The sequence below is a fragment of the Podarcis muralis genome, chromosome 8 (genome assembly GCF_964188315.1).
Source record: "Podarcis muralis chromosome 8, rPodMur119.hap1.1, whole genome shotgun sequence".
Lineage (NCBI taxonomy): Eukaryota > Metazoa > Chordata > Lepidosauria > Squamata > Lacertidae > Podarcis > Podarcis muralis.
Window position 1 is genome coordinate 23227044 of NC_135662.1, and position 23807 is coordinate 23250850.

Below are 23807 nucleotides of genomic sequence, written 5' to 3' on the forward strand. Positions count from 1 at the left end.
CTGGCACCCTACTGCGCAGCCAATCCCCTTTTTACCAAACCTTACTGGTGGCACAACACTGCCACGCCCTTTTTTCCCTTCCTGGCTGCACTCTACTGCATGACCAGGTGAGGCTGATTAGGCCTCGCCCTTTCCGTCGGGCTGCCCTTTCCGTCGGGCTTACCTTTTCCGCTGCGGATTCCCTTCCCCTCGGCGCCGTCCTCTTTGTTTTTCTCCCTCAACAAGATGTCTCCACTGCAGGACAGTGTGGCTGGCTCCCCCCACGAAACAGGCGGGGTGCGCACGGGAGCCTGCAAACGCTGCTGAGCTGTTCACCTTGGTTGAGCCTGGCCCTCCGGTCCGTATTTGGGGAGGGGGCTTATCCCGGCACGAGCCCCCAAAGAAATGAAGCCTTATTTACCTAGGGATCCATCAGCCACGCCATCCCCGGACCTTGGAGGGAACAAAAGTACCAGGAAAGCAAAATCTTCTTTGGAGAAAAAGAGTTTATTGAGATCTGAGCACAGAGTCAAGGTCTGTACTCAGAGACAGCCTGCTGGTTAGTTCCTAGAAATACACTGGCTGTAAAGCAAGACACTTCAGCAGACTTTCTTATACCCCCAGACTTCCCCAATCGGCTAGCAAATATTGCTTGCTTAACACATTTTATTGCTTGCTAAACATTCCTGTCTTTCTGCTAAGCCAAGCACTCCCTCCCACCTCCTTGTACACGTGTCTTCTTTTGCTAGCTAAGCATTCCCTTCGTATCTCTTCTTATTCTTGCATTACTAAGCAGAAGTAAAGTAGGAAACATCTTGCTAGTGGTTTTTTCGGTTAACAGCAGTTTCTGGCTAGGCAGGAAGCGACCTTCTGACCTGTAGCTAGCATCAGCAGTTTCAAGTAGCTGGTTAGGCAGAAAACGACCTCCTGACCTGTCTGATTTAGACTTTTGCAAGCAACTGCAATTTTGGGCTGTTTTGACCATCCTAGCAGAGTGCAGGAATTTACTATGTGTAGATAATATTTGAGAGCAACAGAATAAAATATTGAGAGAAACCTTTCCCATCTCCCTTTACTGCAAGGGTATAAAAACTGCTTGCTTACGTGTATTAGGGGCTGCCAGCCTTTGGAAGTAATTCCGCTGGTTGCCTCTGCGCAGATCACAATAAACTTTTTTCTCTGAAGGAACTGAATCCCTGGTGCTTCTTTGTCACCTCTACGTCCTGGGTAAGAGGGCAAATGGATCCCAAGTAATTAAGGCTTCAGTACCTTATCTGCCACATGGTGGGAAATACACCTTTTGGGTAGTGGCGAGGGCTCCCTACCCGGTTTGTCTTTCTCAAGGAGGGAAGCCAAGCCAGCCAAGAGATTTCCCTGGCGCGGCCGCCCCACGACCTCCACCTGCTGCTGCTGCTGTTGCTACGCCTCGCCTGGCCTGCTGCTGCTCCCCGCCCTCCGGAGGGAGGAGACAGCCGCGTCCCGGCTCCGCCATCACGTGGGGAAAACAAATGCTCCCGCGGCCGCCCTGCCCCATTAGCACAGCCTGGCCAGGCACGCGGCGGGGTCTGGGCTGGCGAGGCGGCGCGCGCACGCCTGCTCTCCGCCTCCACCATGAAGATGCACTTCAGCATCCCTCTCTCCGAAGAGCTGCTGGAGAAGTTTGGCGGCCGCTATGTGGTGAAGTAGCCAGGAGGAAGCGGGAGGGAGGGCGGGTGGGCGACCGTAGTAGCCGCGCTGGCGGCGAGGAAGGCGGGTTAGAGAGAGGCGCGCGCCTGTGCGTGTGTGGAAGTAGCGAGGCGGCGGAGACCCTCCTCATCTGCACCACACGCTGCAAGCGCCACTTTGCCCGCAAGTTGGCAGGAGCCGCGCCTTTTTTTTTTTTTGCGCGCTGAAGGGACGCAAACCGAGGAGGGCGAGAGGCGCGCACCTGACGCGGGTTAAGAACCGCCTTGCATCATTCGCCTTTCCCTCCAGGGCTGCTTGCTGTGGGGCGCGGTGGGGAGGGTCTGAGAGGGGGTGATGGAAGTGGGGGGGGGGAGTTTCCACAGGGAAGGAGAGCGTGGATTTGGCTTCCCGTTGCAAGCAATTGGTTGATGGATGCGTCCGCGTCGTGTGGCGCTGAGCTTGGGGGATGCTTTATGCGCAGCTGAGGTGGGGGAAATGGGGCGTGTGTGTACGCGAGGGGAGGAGGCGGAGGGTTGCGTGGCATGTGGGGTGGGGGTGGGTGGGATGCACAGCCTCTGTGTGAAAGGAATGGGGAGTGGGGTGTATTTGCCAGAGGCAAATAACTTGAATAGTGTCTGTAGGGAAGGGGGGGGGGGCTTTGCGGGAGTCAAGATTTGGGGGGGGGGGTCTGTGCATGGATGGCACAGATTTGCACTGATGCGCCAGGAAAGAGAAGGCTTTGAGAGAGTAGAGTGTGGTTGGCACGTGGTTTCACGGGGTTGGGGGAAGAGTGTGTATAAGAAGGAGAAGGAGGGGGGGCTCAGACTATACAACGACCCATAGAAGGGAAATATAAAATGATGCTGTGCTTCTCAAGTAAACTGCAAAGATTCTCGCCCTATATTTGAAGAAATTACGGTTGCCCTTGTTCATTTGTGTTAAGCACCCCATTGCAATACCCGAAATGATCAAATGATCTGGAGCGACCAGTCTTTTAAAATAAGAAATATCTGGCAAGCCTAGGGTAGGCAGAGAGCTGCATATACTCCCTTTAATGTGCTCTCAAAGTGCATTATTTCTCCAAAAGAATCCTGGGAGCTGTAGTTGGTTGATGTTGCTGGGGATTGCAGCTCTGTTAAGGGGTTCATTGGGGGACGCAATGTTCTTTAAATGTACTTGGGGAAGGCATGGGAATGAATAGCAGTGTGATGGGAATTGTGAGTCGATTGTAGGGTGAGGAGGCATGGTGGGTGTGCCGTCATATAGGAAGATGCCCTGGTTTGGGGAATTTGCAGGATCTGCATGAGAAGAATTGTGGGGCTCTATGCAAGAAAGTTTGAAATGCAGATAATAGGAAGTGATAAATTCCCCTAACTCTCCCAAGAGGATTTATTTAGAGAATCTGTGTATTTTCAGCTGTACTCTGTGTATCTCGAAGGCTTCCTTTTCTGCAAGGTGCGTTACAGTCAGTTGCACCACTGGAATGAACAGGTAAGATGTTCCGGTTCACTGGTCACCTTCCCCTTTCGCTTATCGCTTCTCCTTTTTCATGTTCTGCCAGAAAACATTTCGGAGGATATGTTTTACATGGAAGTGGGGTACATTCTACAGCGGGGGAAGGTCAGACTCCAGCCCTTGTTGAATCTACTTTGTATTTTACTAGAGTCCTGAGATCTGCCAGCTGGAGCAAGGTACAAAAGATTTGCACAAAAGAATATGGTGCCTCTCAGCTACTGCTGAGTACAGGTTTTTTTTCTGAGTTCCAGAACTGAGATTCACTCAGTTTTCCACGTAAAAATCAATCCCTGGTTATTCCAAGTTTTGTTCATTTCTGCAGTCTTTATTTTTTTTAAGTGTTCATTTTGTTATTGCTATAGCTATGCAATTGGGAGTCAGAAATCATTGTGGTCTACCACAAATCACCCAGATATCTTCCAGTAGATCATGATCTGCCTTCTGCCCATCCCTGTTCTCTGACATTCATTGATTTGTGAATGGGGAGTGTCACCTAAATTTAGGAACGCATGGGTCTAATGTTTAGGTTCGATAGGTAGCTATGTAAATGTTCCCTTTGTTCAGAGCGCTTGATATCCATCAGAATTTTTACACAAATGAATGAGATTATCTGCATGCTAGCAGTTTCCTGTCAAATGAAACTGTGTGTGTACGTGTGCCTCAAAAGTGTTTAATTACATTTCTGCTCTCCCTTCATGCACTTGGGGAACATTCCCCAAGAATATTCTCAGAATTAGAAATAGATAATTAGTTTGGCCTTTCCAAGTACAAAGGTCAAGGACAGTAAATATTAGGCAGTATGAAGCCAATACTTCTTAAGATCAAATAATACCAGCACATGTGCAGTGCTAATTGCTCCAATGAAAAGGTGGGTTGTGGGTAGGAGTTATAAATATAAATGTGCATGGAAGAGCTTTGCTGTAGAGGGGGAAATTCCCTATCCCCAAAATGGTTTAAAAATTGAGCGATTATGGGAGGAGAGATAGAAACAGAAAATACAATGATTAGTTTCCACTAAGTGTCCATAACAGTTGCACAACCACATTACACGCCAAATATCAGTGCTGGTGCTAGTTGAGGAAGGAGGAATGTTTGTATTCAGTGTCAAAACTCAGGGCCCTGACAAGGTAAATTCATAGCATCAGTATGCATTGCATATCTGCTTTGCAGCTTTAAGTGATTGGATACTATTTCCCCCTGGGAACTGTAGTTCTGTAAAGGGGCAAGGGATTTCTGATTTGCAGCAGCTTGTTCAAACTACAGTTCCCAGGATGCCAGGAGAAGCTCTGACAGTTACACAGGTAAGAAACCTACAGTGGTTTTTTGTAATTGGATATGCCCTCTGTGTTCTAGTAGTTTATTTTGTAATTCACTGGCAAAGTTGAATTTTATAAGGCTAGTTATCACTTTTAGAGTTTAGATAAGTGAGGTATATGCAAGAATAAACTACCTTCTTGTAGTTTATATGAGGGTATGGATATGTAGTGGGCATTGTCCTTTGTGTGTGTTTCATTTTAATAACTTCTTTTCAAACAAACAGCTACAGAAATATGTTCCAAAATATAGCTCTGTTTAGTTGCTTTATTACTCTCTATCATTGTTTTAAAGGGTCTTGCTAATCATTTCTGCCATTGTTAATTTTAATTATTTTGGGTCATTGGGTTGAATCCAAAGTAGCGCTAAGAGATCCTCCTTCTGTGCCCCTCAACCTGTTCTGGGGGTTCCCCAAAGCCTCTGGAGCAGATTTGGAAAGGGTGTGGGGTGCATGTGGGAATGGGAGAGGAGGAGAAAGTCCTATTGCACAAGTGTAAATCCTTGTGCTGACGGGATGCATTAGTTGAATACTACCCATTGCCTTTATTGCAATATTACAATCGAGATGACTTGTCTGGGCTATATCCCCAAAGGTGGCATATAAATAATGTTCACAATAAATACCTGAGGCTGGAACAATATGGACATATTTGTTAATTTATGGCTAAAGCAAAACATTTACAGTCGCACCTCAGAAGTCGAACGCCTTGTGAGTCGAACATTTTGGCTCCTGAACGCCACAAACCTGGAAGTTCTGGTTTGGAAACGTTCTTTGGAACCCAAAAGTCCGACACGGGTTCTGCAGCTTTCGATTGGCTGCAGGAGCTTTCTGCGCCTTGATTTCCGAACGTTTTGGAAGTCGGAACGAACTTCCGGAACGGATTCCGTTCAACTTCCAAGGTATGACTGTAATTAAGATAATAGGCAGCATCCTACTTCAACTGACTAAATATTGGCAGAGCTTAGGGACATGGTGGTTTTGAATAGAATGTAAGGATGGAGAGGAAAGTTCCACTTAGATTAGATCCATAGAAATTAATGGATCTAATCATAGCCATTAACTTCATTTGGTATACTCTTGAGTAGAACTTACATTGGATGCATCACAATTTGTCCAGTGTTTGGACCAGAGTGACTTCAATGATATAACATGGACTGAGCTGTGGTGGATCTCTCAGGCTTAATGTCAGGGTGGCGGGTATATGTTTCAGGGCGAGTCAAAGGAAAGGGGGAAAGGCATGTAGAGTTGAAGTACAGTGGTACCTCGGGTTACATACGCTTCGGGTTACATACGCTTCGGGTTACAGACTCTGCTAACCCAGAAATAGTACCTCGGGTTAAGAACTTTGCTTCAGGATGAGAACAGAAATCGTGCTCCGGTGGCACCGTGGCAGCAGGAGTCCCCATTAGCTAAAGTGGTGCTTCAGGTTAAGAACAGTTTCAGGTTAAGAACGGACCTCCGGAATGAATTAAGTACTTAACCTGAGGTACCAGTGTAAAGTTTATTTTTTCTTTCATTCCTCTCTGCTGATTTTTTGCTTACTTAAGGCTTAAAGTTCATCCTTTTAATCCCAACTGCCATTAGTGAACATCCAAAAGTTATGAAAGGAGAACTGAGTAACATTGAGAAGAACAGGTTTCTCTCATTTTTCAGGTGCCTTTAACAGGTGGGAACATCTTGTAACCAACAATATGAAATAAATAATGTCAAATACCTTCCCTGGGCATGAGAGACAATGGCCTCTCAGTGTTTATCTGTCAGAAAAATCAGATTGTGTTAGCCACCAGCACCCAGCTTCAGTGTTCTTGTCAGAAAGATGCTATCACTGATACAGATTCTTAGCGTACCCTCATCAGAAAGATCCAGGTAACCATATTGCATAATGTCCACGAACATTATTACAACAGCCTTCTTCCATTTGAACCATGTTGAGGCATCAGCATTCTGCTGCTGTTATACTCTGCCTCTAGTGGCCCTCCAGAGTGGCCCTCTATACACTGGTTGCAAAAACAAACAAACAAAAAAATCAGGAAAAAGGAATAAAATAAAATCACTATAAATTGTTGTGGTGATTTGGAGGTTTAATTTGAAATCAAGCTGGATTTGCATTCCTTGGTGTTTCTGGCAACCTCTCTTGCATCATGGATGTTGGGTCATATTATGATCTGTATTGTTTTAATTGGTACGGTTGCTACGGGGTTGTCATGGCCTTTGGGTAGAACAGTAAACTGGTATTGATTGATTGAAATGGAGAACCATAACAGTGAATTACTAGTAAGTGTATGGTAATGTGGAACACCAGGCATAAGTTACAAGTTTACTAAAATTAGTAGTCCCTGACAAGTTTTACATGCAACAGCTCATTATTAAACCACCCTGTAAGAGTTGGATGTATTCTGAACTGAAAGGAAGAAAGAAAACATGAAATGCATCTAATTATCCTGGAGATTTCCATTAAAAGGGTTCAGTAAAAATCTTACATATATCATGATAAAAAGAGCAGTGCGTAAGAAGATGAGTTGTTGATTCTCCCTCTCCAGATTCACAGGAACATTTAGGTTGACAATAGGGGACGTACAGCCCCTTGTATTTCAAGAATATAAGAATTGCTTTGCTCTTCCAGTCCAGCAAGTCTGTCGTTCTTGTCTCTAACAAGTAAAGTGCTCTATCCAGTTGCCCTGTCCTTTCAGTTAAGGCGGATCTTTGGGAAAGGTGTGCCTGCGTTCCCTCCAAAATTCTACCTCGCAATGACGAAGTCAATGGCTGATGAAAGGAGAGCTCAACTTGAACAATATCTACAGAATGGTACAGCAAATCCTTAATACACACACACACATCAATAGTGGTTCATGACACATGGTGCAAATGTAAATTTTATACATGATTTCATTGGATCATAAACTGTTAGATGGTATCTCATCTGTTCTCATGGGCTGAGCATGTTTATTTAGCCCCAAACTATTTATTACAGATGCTGCTCTATCTTGTTCTATAAAACCTCCACTAAATAAAGGCTGCACAGTATTATTTCCTCATATTAGCCAATGGCCTTCAGGCCAACTTTCCAAAAGCACCACCACTACAATTCAAATTGCTATATATATATGTATATATGTATATGTATATATGTATATATGTATATGTATGTATATGTATGTATAAAATGAGTTGCATCTGATGCGGTGCACAAGAAAGAAGATCCCCCTGTTTTTTTCCTCACCCATTATAGTCATCAGTTAAGTAAGGATTCAGGAAAACAGATTTAATTTATGTATTGGGTTTTTTATGTTTAGATCCCATCTTTTTCTCCAAGGAGCTCAAGGTGGCATAAATGAAAGGGTGAGGAGAAAATGTGGTCATCTAAAGCATCACTGTGTATATTGATTTAGAAGACTTCTCATCAGGAGCTTATGAAATGTGATGATCATTACTCCTGAAAGCCACTCTACACAATGCTTTCTGGATCCTCCAATGTGCTATTAAAAAAAATCCACATTCAGTTATACAAACTTAATAATTATTTTCTACCATGTTTGTCTTGAATATGCATGTACTTTCTTCTATATTGTTAGTTTCCCTTTCAGTCATAAAATGACTGAAAGCTTACATATATAGATAATCCTTTAAGCTGTCAGTCCTGATTTTTGTCCTTTTGTTTTTCAGTGTCAATTGATCCTAGTATTACGAACAGCGATGTCTTTATTAGTTTCTTTAGGAAACTGCAGCAGGTAAACTCTAGTCTTTCACAGAAAACCTATTGGAAAAAGTGCTTGCCTTGTGCTCTCTGCACCTTATTCTGTCTTAAAGCGAACTGAAAAATCAGCTTGTTTTTAGAAAGTAACAAATGGGCCCTGGGACAAAATACCATAGTGTGAACTTCTCTTTGATAGGATGCCATGACCATAGCCAGGGGACTCCGTTCCATTCGTCCTTCCCTCTGAGTTTTCCTTCGTCTCCTTCCCCCTTCCAACAATTGGCCACCATTCCATGCCCAATGAGCATGCTCAGTTCTCTTTGCAATGTTTTGGCTCCACCCCCTTCCCCTAAGGGCCCACCCCCCACTTTCTTTCTTTTTTTGTACTTCTGCAAACCTTAAGGGTTCCCTCAAGGCTGCTCCTGCCTCCTCCTCATGCTTGGATGGTGGTGTTTTGGCCTGCACTTGGAGTTTGATATTAGTGTGCAGAATAAATAGTTCCTTACTGCTTAACTTTGCTTACTTTGCTGCATTAGCTACCAAGTTGGCAATAGTTGCAATTTGATATAAGCTGATCTGTTTAAAAGCTAATGCTATTCTCATGCCCTTAATGTTTTTAGGTTTGTTTGTTTTTTAAGTGTGGCAAAAGGGTTTGCTTTACTTACTTACTTACTTACTTACTTACTTACTTACGGTCACTAGATGATTCCCAGAAAACTCTCTGAGCACTTTTTTTAAAAAGAAAGCATGCCCCTTAGGACTTGGCTTCAAGAAAATAGCTTTGGGTTATGTCGGGACAAGAAACGATAAGTGTGTTGATGTGAAAATGTCAACATCTCTTTATCTTGTAATGGTGGCGACAGCTGCAGTCTGGCACGTACTTCCAGAGTGTTGCAACTTGAACTTCTAGCCTCTCTGCCTATATTCTCCTTAGTAGAAACAGTGTAAATACAGTGTATGATCATGGAGGTGCAGTGTCCTAAGGCCTTCAAGGTTGGAATGATGATAGCAGAGTTTAGTTTCAGTAATTTTATCAATGTGGGATGTGGGTGGCGCTGTGGGTTAAACCACAGGGCCTAGGACTTGCCGATCAGAAGGTCGGCAGTTCGAATCCCCGCGACGGGGTGAGCTCCCGTTGCTCAGTCCCTGCTCCTGCCAACCTAGCAGTTCGAAAGCACGTCAAAGTGCAAGTAGATAAATAGGTACCGCTCTGGTGGGAAGGTAAATGGTGTTTCCGTGCGCTGCTCTGGTTTGCCAGAAGTGGCATAGTCCTGCTGGCCACATGACCTGGAAGCTGTACGCCGGCTCCCTCAGCCAATAAAGCGAGATGAGTGCCGCAACCCCAGAGTCGGTCACGACTGGACCTAATGGTCAGGGGTCCCTTTACCTTTAATTTTATCAATATTTTCTGGCCTTCAGTTAAAATCATACCATTTAAGTAACACAGACAGCAAGGACATTTAAATGATGTGACAAGAGTTCGTTTTATTAGTATGGCATAAGCTTTCGTGGACTAGAGCCCACTTCAATCAGATGCATGAAGTGTTATATTCAGGGCAGCTCCAGATCACCTACTTATTAAGTATTGATCTTGGTTTGCTTCTACAAAACTTAAAATTCAGTCCAGTCATCATTCAGCATTCATTCCGATTTGCTTGCAAGCTGTCCTTGTGTCTTCTGGTTAATAATTTTTTCATTCCGTACATTCAATGCATTTCCCCGTCACTTTCCAAACTGCAAAAAGCCAGGTGGTGGTTGTTTTTTAAACTGCATTTGTTGCATAACAGAGAACTGCAGCCCTCCAGATGTCGTTGGGAATACAATACCAACTATATCCCTAACCGTAGGTCATGTTGGCCAGGACTGATGGGATTTGGAGTCAAATAACATCTGGAGATCCATAGTTCCTCATTCCTGCTCTAAGGGGACAGTCATTTAATCTCCTTTAAGTGTACAAACCCAAAGTTTTGGTATGCACTTGAATTGATGACATAAGTGATAGCCTAAGTCCCCTAAGATTTAATTAAATGTAGTAGGAGACGAAAACAGTGTCCTTACAAATAGAATCAAATTTCATTATTGGTTTCAGCTTAGCAGTTTTGTACTGGAGCACCACCCTCCAACACACTTTAATATTCTGTAGGAGAGGGCACATTTCAGGCCTGCAGCAGTGTTCCCATGTTGTATATGGTTTCCAAATAAAGTAACTCTCAGGTTTTTACTACTTTCATTTCTCTGTGTAGTTCATGAACATCACAAATGCCAGATGGTACTTTACTCAAGCTGTTCGCATGCCCAACCCAGAGCTTTTGTCCAGGAATGTGATCCGTGCACGAGAAGAGCCATGCAATAGAATGCCTAGTTAGCATTCCTTCCACCAAATGTCTGTGGGCTAGCTGGTGCTGCATTATGATGATGCCAAACACATAGCCTAAATCTCAATATGTCATTTTTTTCAATAGGAGAGATGATTTATGTTAAGGATCATAAATTATGTGTGAACAGCAAGTGTCCATTGTATTTCACTATGTACTTGTAAGTACATTTATGAAACAGCAATTGAAGGCTAAGTAAACATTGTCCAAGCATGAAAGATTCTAAGCAAATAGCTTTTAATAGAGATGTTCTGATACTCAGTGCTGTTTTCTTGCAAAACATTTTATAGAGGATCTAGGGTCTTTCTGCAATGGCCTGTAAACAAGAGGAGCTGTAAAACAGCTGAGCAAACCTTTTCCTCCCCTCTAAAATTTCTACTGGTACAGCATGACCCAAGAACATCCTCTAATTTATTTGTTTTAAGTTGCTGCATAAATGTAGTGGCGATATTTAGCACATGATTTCCCTCCTAGGATTCTTCAGTATTAACACTTGCATGAAAAATCCTTGTAAGTGAGACTGTACAGTAGAAGTGACGGTACATGGTGTGAATTTGATGGTGTAGTGGAAGGGCAAAACAGGAATATACTGTGATATTCTAAGCACAGAGCTTGGTGAAGAGGTTTGCTGGTGAAATGGGCTGTGAACATGGCAACACAGATTCAAGCATTCCTCATTTCATGTTCCCACTCTGTATGGGTTGAGGACATCTTTGGCAGTGAAACAGGGCTCTCTTCCTTCAACATCTCCAAGACCGTAGAATGGTGAGGTACTTAGAATCATAGAGTCACAGAATTGTGCTGTTGGAATGGACCATGAGGGTCATCTAGCCCAACGTCCTGCAACATAGGACTCTTTTGCCCAGTGTGGGACTCAAACCCACAACCCAGAGATCAAGACTCTCATGTTCTATAGACACATGCATTGGATTGAATTCATGGCATTTTGCATTCAAAACGTGCTCTACCACTGAGCTACAGCCCATTCCTCATGAGCAGAGCAAACTCAGGGAGATAAGCAGTGGATGGTGGAAGACTCGGACCCCATTTTTGTTAGAAATTGGACACCATTGTCACAGTTCTGAGTTTAAGCATCAACTGAATCTGCTGTCATCATTTCTGGTTTAACACCAAGTGCACTTTGCCACAGGTTAATTCAAGTTCTGCCCACAATGGGGAGAAGGGGAAAATGAATAATCCAGCAGTAACTGGCTTGGAGATTAACCCTCTTAACACTTCAAAAAAGTAAGGTTCTTTTTTTAAAAGGTAAAGGTACCCCTGCCCGTACGGGCCAGTCTTGACAGACTCTAGGGTTGTGCACCCATCTCACTCAAGAGGCCGGGGGCCAGCTCTGTCTGCAGACACTTCCGGGTCACGTGGCCAGCGTGACGAAGCTGCATCTGGCGAGCCAGCGCAGCACACGGAACGCCGTTTACCTTCCCGCTAGTAAGCGGTCCCTATTTATCTACTTGCACCTGAGGGTGCTTTCGAACTGCTAGGTTGGCAGGCACTGGGACCAAGCAACGGGAGCGCACCCCGCCACAGGGATTCGAACCGCCGACCTTTTGATCGGCAAGCCCTAGGCGCTGAGGCTTTTACCCACAGCGCCACCCGCGTCCTTTTTTAGTGGATGCGTGAGGGTCGTGATGATGCCACCTTGTTGGCTAGACCTGAATAGGACTAGCATTAGATACAACCCTTTGGTACAGACTAAGGCTGTAATCCAAAGCACATCTTGTAGAAAGTAAACTACATTGAAAGCAATGAGATAGGTGAAGGAGAAGCTGCCACCTTTCACTCCTTAATGCTCATAATTAGTTCTAAAAATAGTTGTTGCTTCTTCTCATCATGAAGAGAGATAAGAAGTTTGTGTGTGTGTTTGTAACTAAATGCCTACGGTCCACAACTATATTTTATTGCAGCACTGTCGCTTGATTTAAGGTATAACTTTAATCAATTAGTTATAATTAATCAAATCTGCATAAACTTGTATATGAGAAGGTGCAATTCAGAAGAAAATAGTGTTTTTCAGATGGTTGCATTGCTGTGTCACAGCGGACCATAACAGAAGAGATATTCCCTATGCTCTCAGAAGGGCTTGGAACTATAAGCATTTAGATGAAAAATAAACAGTTTAATTGGTGCACTTCTTTAATTGATAAAAAAAATCAATTTTACATAATCAATTAATCAACTAAGTGCTGCAGACTTCAACATCTGCTTTTTTAATCTTACCAAAGCCAGTTGCCCATTTTTACTATTTTGGGGATCAAAAACAGGGATAGAAAACATGTTGCCCTTCAGATATTTTGGACTACAACTCCCTTCAGCCCTGACCACTGACCATCCATTTCTGACCTAGTTTGCTTAACGATTCACTGTTGTTTTTTTCCTGAAGTGAAGAAGCTGAAATCTTCGCTTTCAGATGCAAGGACCACATATATAGGCACTCCAATCCCATGTTTTCATGTCTTGCAGGATACATTTAAAATCCAAACCCAACAATCTTTTCTGGATGTTTATCTTGCTGATGGACGGTATCTCAGAATTGATATTCAGACATCAGATACTGCTGAAAGAGTGCTAGAGGCAAGTAATTTTTAAATGTTCTTTACAGTATCTCATATGAACCAATTCACAAGCATGTTAAGCAATACGTTGCTGTTGTGTCTGTCCAGATATCTCAAGCAAAGTACTAGCTTAAAAAGACACTTATTTCTTGGTGGCCAAGCCCAAAAGAAATGGAGCAATTTGGACTGAACCAGTGATTTCTGGCAGAAAGAACCAGTAGATAGAAATCAGTGAGGCAGATATGTAAGAGTCTTTTAAAACTCATTTTTCATGATGAACAGTTATGAAGAATGTGAAAACTTGCAATATTTCTGTTTAATTTCTCTAAACCTCTGTGGGGAAACAGAAACAGATTTATTTGTTGCATTTTTCTAATCTACCCTGATACAAAAGCCATTTCAAAATATTGTCTTAAACAACGTGACTCATTCGTAATCCTAATGGGAAAGTACCTCTCTTTTCTCCCCACCCCCCTTCCAGGTTGTATCGTACAAGATTGAGCTTTCAAGAGAATTAATAGGCTATTTCAGCTTGTTCCTTATTCAAGATCACAACAATGGGGAGCTGTCTGGTAAGAGGTGCATTGTTTAGTATACTAGACATTGCATTCACATTCCTTTCTATTTGTGCAATGTGGGAAAGCTTTATGGGTGATGGCTATGTAGAAGCAACGTTCTGGCTGAACTCTAGTTTTCCTCTTTGTTTTTGGTTGACTTTAAAACCTAAAGCAAAACCTATATGTTGCATGGAGAGAAACCTTTTATCATATCATAAAAATGCAAGAACTTTTGGTTTGCTTTTGCTGGAAAAATATCCCATTTATTTCTCTCCTTTTTAAGTTGGAAGAGGCTGGGGTTACTTCACAAGTTGTGTGTTTTGCAAGCACATATTAAAATGCATTGCATGAAGGAGACAAATGTGTGCTTTAAAAGATGTATATTTAAAAAGTCAACTTTTTCCAAAAATTACCTTCCCCCTTTCTTCTCCCTCACCTCTAGTATTGAAAAAACTGGCAGAATTTGAACTTCCCTATGTGAGTCTTCAGAGCATGAAAGAATCGCCTTGTAAGATTGGGATCAGAAAGTGGTAAGCAAGAATGATGAAGAAGCAGATTTAGCAAGATGCATTAAAATGTATATATATGCTGGAGGAAGGGCAGAAATACAGTATTTCAGTAGTAGCTCTCATTGTAGATATTTCACTGGATCAGTGGCTTTGTTTTGTTTAAACTTTCCATTTCCCTCTCCCTGTTGGACAGGTACATGGACCCATCCCTTGATAAAATGCTTATGAATTGCAGAACTTCAGTGAACTTACTTTATATACAGGTACGCGGGTGGGACTGTGCGTAAAACCTCAGCGCCTAGGGCTTGCCGATCGCATGGTCGGCGGTTCGAATCCCCGCAGCGGGATGAGCTCCCGTCTTTCGGTCCCAGCTCCTGCCCACCTAGCAGTTTGAAAGCACCCCTAAGTGCAAGTAGATAAATAGGTACCGCTTTATAGCGGGAAGGTAAACGGCGTTTCCGTGTGCTGCTCTGGTGCTGGCTCGCCAGAGCAGCTTCGTCACGCTGGCCACGTGACCCGGAAGTGTCTGCGGACAGCGCTGGCCCCCGGCCTCTTAAGTGAGATGGGCGCACAACCCTAGAGTCGGACACGACTGGCCCGAAAGGGCAGGGGTACCTTTACCTAAGGTTTTTTCATGTGCAGGTGAGTTCCTTCTAGAAAAGCACTACTCCTGAAATACTATTATGAAAAGAAACTGACTTCTTGTTGTGTTTAAAAGTAGGCTTTCATGAACAAGCAGAGCTTCTTAACTCCCATCCATCAACGCTACCTGATGTATAATAACAAAGAGGTGTTCCCAAAGAGTAGGCTGGCCCAACTAGATGTAAGAGTGATAGATCTGGGTTTAAAACACATCACAGGGGGTTGCTCATAGCAAAAGGTCTGTAAATATTCCTCATAGATTACTTCCTCGTGGGTTCTTTCTCTCCCTCCCAGGCATTAGGATATTATTGAAACTGACGTGAGCCTGGCTGGGAGGAAATGTAGGAATTTAAGAAGCTTCCTTATACCAAGTCCATGTAGCTCAGTATGGCCAGCACTGACTGGCAGCTGCTCTACAGTTTTTCAGGCAGGAATTCATCCTAGCCCTGCCTGGAGAACACTGGATTTAACCTATGACCTTTGGCATGCAAAACATGAGCTACAGCCCATTGCTCATGAGGAGAGCAACCTCAGGGAGATGAGCAGTGGGTGGCGGAAGACTCGAACCACTCATCACCTGTGTGTACCCCATTTGTTGTTTAAAACCGTACAGTTGTCACAGATCTGAGTTTAAGCATCAGCTGAATCTGCTGCCATCATCTGTGGTTTAACCCCAAGTCAACTTTGCCACAGGTCACTTCAAGTTCTGCCCATAATATGGGGAAGGGGGGAAATTGGTAATCCAGCAGTAACTGGTTTAGAGATTAGCACTCTAATACTTGCCCCCCCCAAAAAGGTAAGGGTTTTTAGCACCATCCTAAATGCTTGCTTAATAGTTGTGTGAGAGTCGTGATACGCCACCATGTTGGGTTGAAATTAAATAAATTGGTGCTTGGCTCCCTCTTATTGCAATACATGTTACAGCTGGGTTTTATATATATATATATCTCACAGTTCTATCATGAGAGCTGTTTGAGCTGCAGAATTGCAGACAGTTGAACTAGCAACTGGGTAGCTGCTTGCAGCCTAGTAGTACCTGGTGGGCGTGGTGGGACTCTAGGGTTGCAGGATGCTATTGCCACAATTTCTTTGCAAAGTCATGTTGATTGTGCTGCTTCAGAGAACTGTTCTCCACCATTCTTGTGCCCCTTCTGCCATGTCAGAGGGACCTGATCCCACATGGATCAGCAGGACAGGCAATTTGAGGAGCTCATTGGTCTGGTGGTTTGGCTGCTGGATTCTTAAGTCAGGGAGAACAATGCATCGGGGACTTTAATTCATACCTTTTTTCTCTTTTTAAGGTGCTGCAGGAAATGGAGAAGAACTGGATCAAGCCTACAGACGGACAGATGCAGAAGCTTCAAATGCTGCAGAAAGCACCTAACAAAATGAAGGTAACACAGTGTCTTAACCTTTTCAGGGTGCATGCTGTGGTGCAAAGACACCAGAGAGAGCATCTGCTTATAAAGGCTTGCTGGGTTCTTCAGCTCTGCCAAGGATTTTTTATTCTGTAAGCAGAAGAATCTTCTATCCTCTCCTTGTGTCCCATCCCACCCCAGTTTGCTCAAGCTGGACCCCAACAGAGTGGCTTGTCAGGGGTCTCAGGGAGAGATGAGGATGGGAAACACTCTTTCTATTAATCCAAGCCCAGCTGCACAAAAAATTAGTCCCCATTTCACAAAATTTGTCCAGGTGTGTTAGATTCTGCTGACGCTGTTCGTGAAAATTAGCTGAGGCCCATCTAAAGTTTGGATGAGCATTAACTTCCCATGCATATTACAGATCATGTGCTAGGAGGGAAGGAAGATGAGCTGTCTTGCCTGCATCAAAGCTATTGCAAAGGTTGCTCTCTGGCAAACCCAGACTGGCTTTTCCTTTAAGCTCTTCCTGCAGAGCCAGGAGATGAAATGTGAGATTAGCCTAGAGAGGGGAAAGAGCAGACTAGAGACCCAGACCCCTTCTCCCTTCCCTTCTGATCTTTCAACCCCAGCATACTCTATATTGGCACCTCCAGCTCTGCCTCCATAGACAGAATGCCTGCTGCGGTATTTAATTATTTCATGGGTGAAAATGCAGTTTGTTATAAGCATACAAAGAGAGGCAACAGAGAAATAATAAGTCAGTTTTGCGGAATTTCCTGTAGCATTTGTACAATGACAAACTTCTAGACATGCAAAGCGGGAGTATAGCCTGCAGATCACTTGCTACAAGATTAAAACAACTCCTATAGAGTGCTCCAGATTTAAATGGATGAGGCCTGGAGACTTGTTGCAATCAACACTGCTCATGTGGAATTTTCCCCACACAAGTGGACTTCCCCTTCCTCCTCTTCTCCCTGTGCACCTCAAAATGCGCTCTGGGGGATCTTCCAACCCCCTGGAGCAGATTTTGAGGGTGCACAGCTGGCTACAAAAGTTCCATAGTGCTAGCAGAACAGCAGTGTTGAGTTCTGCCTTTCTTCTCAAGTTCCAGTTTCTTTAAGCTACTCTTGTGCCCGAAGACTTTGGAAAGGAATTACTGATAAAAGCTAATAATGTCGGATATTCCATCTGCACTGCCATACACATTTTTTCCAGTGTGTTAATCATCCCCACCTGATATTGACATGTATATTCTCAAATGAGCACTGGGATAATTCCTGCATTGATTTTATATGTGAGACGGGGCCCGCAGTATGTTTGAGGGGGTGGGGGCCTATCCAGATAACAACAAAGTCCTTGGCTTTCGGTCCCTTGCTGAAGTTGCTAGCCCTCAGTACCTTCCTGCATCATGTGGTACAGTATATAACCCACTGTTGTCCTCCAGTTTCTGTTTCTCTTGCACAGTTTTTAGAGCTGGCTCAGGAGGTCCAGCACTACGGATACATTAAGCTCGCTCCTTGCTCCTGTGACTATCCTGAAGCAGGCTGTACTGCTGCTATTCATGTGGGGAATAATGAGATTAGCTGCTGCATAAAGTTGCCTAGCAACCAGATCAAAGAGGTCAGCTTCAAGATCAACAGGGTGAGGTGCTGGCAGGTCACATTTCTAGTAAGTACCTTGTGAGCAACTTCACTACTTAACCACATTTTTTAATGCTAACTTTCTTGTACTAGATTTCCTTTAAACTTGAGTCTCATGAGAAAAAAAAATTCCTAAATGAGAGGCCCTGCCTTGTAAGCAATAACACGAATTCTTAGTTTAGATTGTCTTTATGCACCTTTCTTGCTGCACATACACATGTTAGGAAGAAGTTGTTCATTGTTAACATTCTGTGTTCCAAATATCATCAACGGTAGACTAAGTTGATACTTCTGCAGTCTTGCCTCACCTCAGATTCCTCTAAGCACTCTCCTCTGACCTAGGAGAAAGTGATAGCTGAATATAGAAAACGAGGGATGAAAGTTCTGCTGAGAGTGAACCCATTGAAGTTAGTGGGCATTTCTAACTTGCATACAACAATTTTAGTGGGTCTTCTCTAAAAAAAGCACAACATTGGAGATATCCTCTGAATACTAGTGTAGTGTAGTGACTAGGCATCAGTATAGACTGGAGGACCTCTCGACTAATATTACTGCATTGGTTTTTTTTAAACTACCTAGGGATCTGTTACAGGCCAAGGCCTTGACCAATTCCTGGAGCTCAGGTTTGAGTACAACGATTCTGATACCTGGAGATGGATTGCCTTTAACACAAAGCAGGTTTGTATTACATAATACGAACCTAATGTACATAAAGTACATAAAAGGAGAAGCCTGAAGAGTGAACAACCATGTACTGTGTGCCTGCTGAAATGGCAGCACCAAAGTTCAGAGGGGATCATTTTTTAGCAGTTAGAGACCACCTTTGAAGGTGCATTTCCCAATGGAGGAAATCCCTAGTCCATCTGATCCCAGTGGGGCTTTCTGCCCAGGGAGCCCTGCTTGCAGTGGATTAATCTGGAGCCCACTTCAAGCTCCTGACCATTTATTTGTAGCCATATCCATACCTCCCTCACACCTGGCATCACATATGACATCAGGTATGGCAGGTGGGTGTGGCTTGTGGGTAATAATAGCCTTACAGGGCAAATTGGTACTTGTATAAGGCCTAATTAGGTGTGTGGGCCAGAAGTTCCCCACCCCTGACCTAACCCTTGCAGGCAACAGCTCAACAAGGCCTTACCCAGACATCTTCCTCCATTTTGCTCATGTCAGGGGTTGAAGTTGGGACACTATAGATACAAAGGATGTGCTTTTACAACTAAGCTGTGTTCATCCCCCTGCTTTCTTCCACCTAGTATTAAATATAAAGGGGGAAAAGTTGCCTTATATCTGTTACTTATGGATGACAATTCACAAGAGAAAATATCCCCCAGGTGTTACTGTTATACGTTTAGGTTCACATCAGGAAAGGCTTGTTCAGGTTTACTTTCATATGTAAGTCCTGAGTAAATTGAATGATATGGCTAGTGGACTGCAATTGGATAGATTAAGCTGGGAGTAAAAAAACATTTGAACTACAGAGCAAGGCTGATGTACTCTGGAAAGCAGCAATTCTGCATACAAAGTATTTTGTTACTTAAAATCTAAATGTAATATTTATCCCACGTCTAGGCATTTCTCCTAAGCAGCTGCTTAAAAAAGATAATATCGGAGCAGCTGATGACAGCAACCAAAGGTGATCAAGAAATGGTGAGCAAAGTTTGACAATCGAGTTTGCCTGACTGTTGATGTGAGGTTCTTGGCTCCATTGCTCCTGCACGGTGGTGATTAGACCAACTGGGACATTGCCTCACCAAACTCAGCCAGCCCCTACTGACCTTACTTACAGCCAATCAGAAAGTGGCTCTGCCTTTTGTTGGCTTGGGCCTGCTGTTGGTCTCCCTGCCTTTTGTCTTGCCAGCCTTGGTGGGCAATATTGGCTCCAGAGATGCTCACTTGACCCACCCTGTGGCTGAAATCATATACAGGCTTAAGAGCAAATCATACTGAGTTCAATGGAACTAGAAAGTACTTCCAAGTAAACATGCATATGGAATCAAGATGCATACTTTCCATTTTGTAAATGGGAGGCCAAGGAACCTAGTGAGAGGGAAGTTTGCTCAACATTTGAACATCAACCTATAGAACGACACATCCTCTTGGGTAAGGTTTATAAATCATATTCAGGGCAACTTTAGCAATGATTTCCTTTTTCACTAGGGGTGAGTATTGCCTGGTATCTGTAGATTCTAGGCTCACCAGAGAAATTGGTTCATTGCTTAAAGGAAAAGACCAAAAACAAACCCATTGCTTTCATTCACTTCTCCACATATAAATGCCACTGGTGCTTGATATCAATGGAAATCATGTTCACAAGGTCAAAGAGAAATGTGATTAAAATTGCTGATGCTATAGTGTATTTGCCAGTGTCTCCCCTGTGTGAATACACTTGAGTTACATGTTGCCTGCCTCTGTGTGTTTATCTTTCTGCCTAGCAATGATCTTTACATTTTATCAATCTGTTTTAGCAGATTGAACTTCCTGAACCTGGTAAAGCTAAGAAACCAAGCATCCATCCAAGTCAGGTTTGTGAATTAAATGACATAAACTTGGGTGGAGACCTGAGAGGGGCTGGGATGGGAAAGGAGATGACTAGGCTCCCTAATGCAAGTTGCTGTTCTCTCCTCCTAACCTTGCCACACACACACAACCTGTAATAAGGGGATGGTGACGCTGACATGCCTTTCCTGGTGGTTGTGAGGATTACTGAGCTTATTATCGGAAGTGCTTTGTACACGTCATAGTGCTGTATAAACAGTCACTATCACTGTGTCATAGAGGCTGCCACTGCTTATGTCAGTTTAATACAATTGCTGCAGTACTATAACTCTAATACCCATTGGACAGCCTTCTGCAACCTGGTGCCCTCCAGATGTTTTGGACTATGACTCACGTCTGCCCCAGCCAGTATAGACTGCCAAAACATCTGCAGGCACTAGGTTGGAGAAAGCAGGATAAGAAATCTTGATAGTTGCTGGCTTTCACAAATCTTTTCTTTCCTGTTATGTAGCATTAGCATAGCTGCTGGTGGTATTCCCCAACACACAGTTAGGTGGTGTTCTACTGGTGTGTGTTTCATGTATTATTGACAAGAGGTTTTTTTGATCTCTTGGTTTAACATATCGTGTATTTGATTCTGTGCAGATATTTCATTCTGGTTTTAAGCCAAGAAAAAAACCGAATGCTAGTAGACCAAATGAGGATGACTGCGTGTTTGAGAAAATACGCGAGGAAGACTTGTGACCTGCACTTCAGCTGCTGCTGCTGCCTCTGGGTTTTTAAAAAATAAGGAATAGCAAACTTATCACAGCAGTTGTCCTCTGTTTAATAGCAGTCTACATTTTCTAACTCCTCATGTATTTTTGTTCTTGAGGTTTTTTTTAAAAAAAATCTGCTGCTCCTGGGAACCAGAATTTGTTATAACGGGGAAGACTGTAAATATTTTGCACATATATTTCATTTTATTATAAAAAATGTACAGGACCTTAAAAAAAAATGGGAAACATTGCATATCTTGGATCAAAGTAATACCTTTTAAAGTATTTGACATTAAGCTGTTAATCTTTGGCCTCTGGAATGTTTACCATTGTTCTGTTCCACGGGATACAAACTGTCTCCCCACAGGTCTTCAGCTTAATGATAAATTACACAATGCCACTGAATTTGTGGTAAGGTCTTCCTATGTACAAAGTACATCATCTTACAATGATCCCTACTTCCCTCCAGTACCTGTTTAAATGCAGACATGTCTTTGATTATCTCCACCCATTCCTGCCTCCCAACTGAGCACTGACTACTGGAATAATTACCCTCAGGACTGTTAGGAATGCTCCAGTTTTAATTACTCCAACATAATACAATTTTGGTCTCTTTTTGTTGTTGTTAACCTACTATGTTTTGTATGAGTGTTTTTTTAAAAAAAATATGCAAGGTGGGAGATAATTTGTGGTGAACAACCTGTGATTATGTTAAATATAAGCACTGTGAAATTATTATAAATGTCGTTATTTCTCCCCCCCCCCCCAATACACTTCTTACAAAGCTGAAAATATGGTGGACACCAGGTGTCACTACTACAACTCCCATTTGTTGTTGTTTAGTCATTTAGTCGTGTCCGACTCTTTGTGACTCCATGGACCAGAGCACACCAGGCACTCCTGTCTTCCATTGCCTCCCCCAGTTTGGTCAAACTCATGCTGGTAGCTTCGAGAACACTATCCAACCATCTCGTCCTCTATCGTCCCCTTCTCCTTGTGCCCTCCATCTTTCCCAACATCAGGGTCTTTTCCAAGGAGTCTTCTCTTCTCATGTGGTGGCCAAAGTATTGGAGCCTCAGCTTCACGATCTGTCCTTCCAGTGAGCATTCAGGGCTGATTTCCTTAAGAATGGATAGGTTTGATCTTCTTGCAGTCCATGGGACTCTCAAGAGTCTCCTCCAGCACCATAATTCAAAAGCATCAATTCTTTGGCGATCAGCCTTCTTTATGGTCCAGCTGTCACTTCCATACATCACTACTGGGAAAACCATAGCTTTAACTATACGGACCTTTGTTGGCAAGGTAATGTCTCACAATGTTATAATGACAGCAAATCTGGACTGTCCCCTTCATGGATCACTGCCTTGTCGTGGCGAAGGGGCTTGAATAACTCAGAGAAGCTATGAGCTATGCCGTGCAGGGCCACCCAAGATGGACAGGTCATAGTGGAGAGTTTTGACCAAACGTGATCCACCTGGAGCAGGAACCGGCAAGCCACTCCAGTATCCCTGCCAAGAAAACTCCATGGACAACTCCCATAACCCCTGTTTATTGGCACCAGAGTGGGGAAGGCTACATTAGATCATCATTTGTCCCTCCACTGCTCAATAGTTGCCTGAGTTTGGGCTAATCATAGACTCATAGAATTGTGGAGTTGAATAGGACCCAAAGGCATCTAGTCCAATCCCCTGCAACGGAGGCATCTCAACACATGGCCTGGATGGCTCAGTTTGTTAGTGTGGTGTTGATAATGCCAAGATTGCAGGTTTGATTCCTGTATGGAGCAGCTGCATATTCCTGCATTGCTGGAGGCTGGGCTGGGTGACGCTCTGGGTCCCTTCCAACTCTAAAATTATATGATTCTATCCAATTTTTGAAATTGTATTGGCCCCTGCTGAGGCAACATGGTCTTGTGTTAGACAACCGTTGTGGATGCTAGGGGCAGGTGAAACATCCTTTGGGAAGTGCTAGAAGATGTATGGAGTCAGACACTGATCCATCAACACTGGCAAACACTCCTTTTGCAATCCTACCTGGAGATCGAACCTGCAATACAGTGGACGCTCGGGTTGCGAACGTGATCCGTGCAGGATTCATGTTCGCAACCCACAGTGGCACGTCTGCGCACGCGTGGGTTGCGATTTGGCACTTCTGCGCATGCACAAAGTGCGATTTAGCGCTTCTGTGCATGTGCGACCGCCGAAACCCGGAAGTAACCCATTCCGGTACTTCTGGGTTTTGGCGGTTCATAACCCGAAAAAGAGGGATGCGGGTGGTGCTGTGGGTTAAACCACAGAGCCTAGGACTTGCTGATCAGAAGGTCAGTGGTTCGAATCCCCACGATGGGGTGAGCTCCTGTTGCTCTATCCCAGCTCCTGCAAACCTAGCAGTTTGAAAGCACGTCAAAGTGCAAGTAGATAAATAGGTACCGCTCTGGCGGGGAAGGTAAACGGTTTTCCGTTTGCTGCTCTGGTTCGCCAGAAGCGGCTTAGTCATGCTGGCCACATGACCGGGAAGCTGTACACCGGCTCCCTCGGCCAATAAAGCGAGATGAGCGCCGCAACCCCAGAGTTGGTCATGACTAGACCTAATGGTCAGGGGTCCCTTTACCTTTAACCCGAAAAAACGCAACCTGAAGCGTCTGTAACCTGAGGTATGGCTGTACCTGTGAAGCATGTTATCTATCACCGAGCTAATCTTGCCTCTCACTAGACGCGGGGGGGGGGGG

At 43.9% G+C, this 23807-nt stretch overlaps 2 protein-coding genes across 6 annotated transcripts in view; both read left to right on the forward strand.

Annotated features, from left to right (window-relative positions):
• PABPC1 (poly(A) binding protein cytoplasmic 1) overlaps positions 1-6341 on the forward strand; it is a 37981-nt gene extending 31640 nt beyond the window's left edge. Inside the window, exon 15 of the mRNA XM_077932812.1 lies at positions 6332-6341. The gene's annotated coding sequence lies outside the window, so the exon portion shown is untranslated. The remainder of the gene's footprint in view (positions 1-6331) is intronic.
• SNX31 (sorting nexin 31) lies at positions 1467-21814 on the forward strand. Of its 5 annotated transcripts, none has more exons than XM_028736376.2 (14): positions 1467-1656; positions 3061-3135; positions 7165-7279; positions 8138-8202; positions 13022-13132; positions 13595-13685; positions 14113-14200; positions 14373-14442; positions 16123-16215; positions 17647-17850; positions 18402-18500; positions 19395-19472; positions 20291-20347; positions 20967-21814. In XM_028736376.2, the coding sequence occupies exons 1-14, from the start codon at positions 1591-1593 to the stop codon at positions 21063-21065; spliced, it is 1311 nt and encodes a 436-aa protein (XP_028592209.1). In that variant the 5' UTR covers positions 1467-1590; the 3' UTR covers positions 21066-21814. The 5 variants fall into 5 exon arrangements, with proteins under 5 accessions (XP_028592209.1, XP_028592210.1, XP_028592213.1 ...); XM_028736377.2 differs by having other exon boundaries at positions 20294-20347; XM_028736380.2 differs by lacking the exon at positions 1467-1656 and adding an exon at positions 1721-1915 and having other exon boundaries at positions 7148-7279.
• The last annotated feature ends 1993 nt before the right edge of the window (positions 21815-23807 follow it).

What these genes read in the sequence shown, in the direction of transcription:
- SNX31 (XM_028736376.2), top strand. Translation starts at nt 1,591, where the DNA reads ATGAAGATGCACTTCAGCATCCCTCTCTCCGAAGAGCTGCTGGAGAAG. An exon ending in AAGCACCTAACAAAATGAAG is followed by an intron (nt 16,216 to 17,646) that starts GTAACACAGTGT and finishes TCTCTTGCACAG; the next exon opens with TTTTTAGAGCTGGCTCAGGA. An exon ending in TTGCCTTTAACACAAAGCAG is followed by an intron (nt 18,501 to 19,394) that starts GTTTGTATTACA and finishes TCCCACGTCTAG; the next exon opens with GCATTTCTCCTAAGCAGCTG.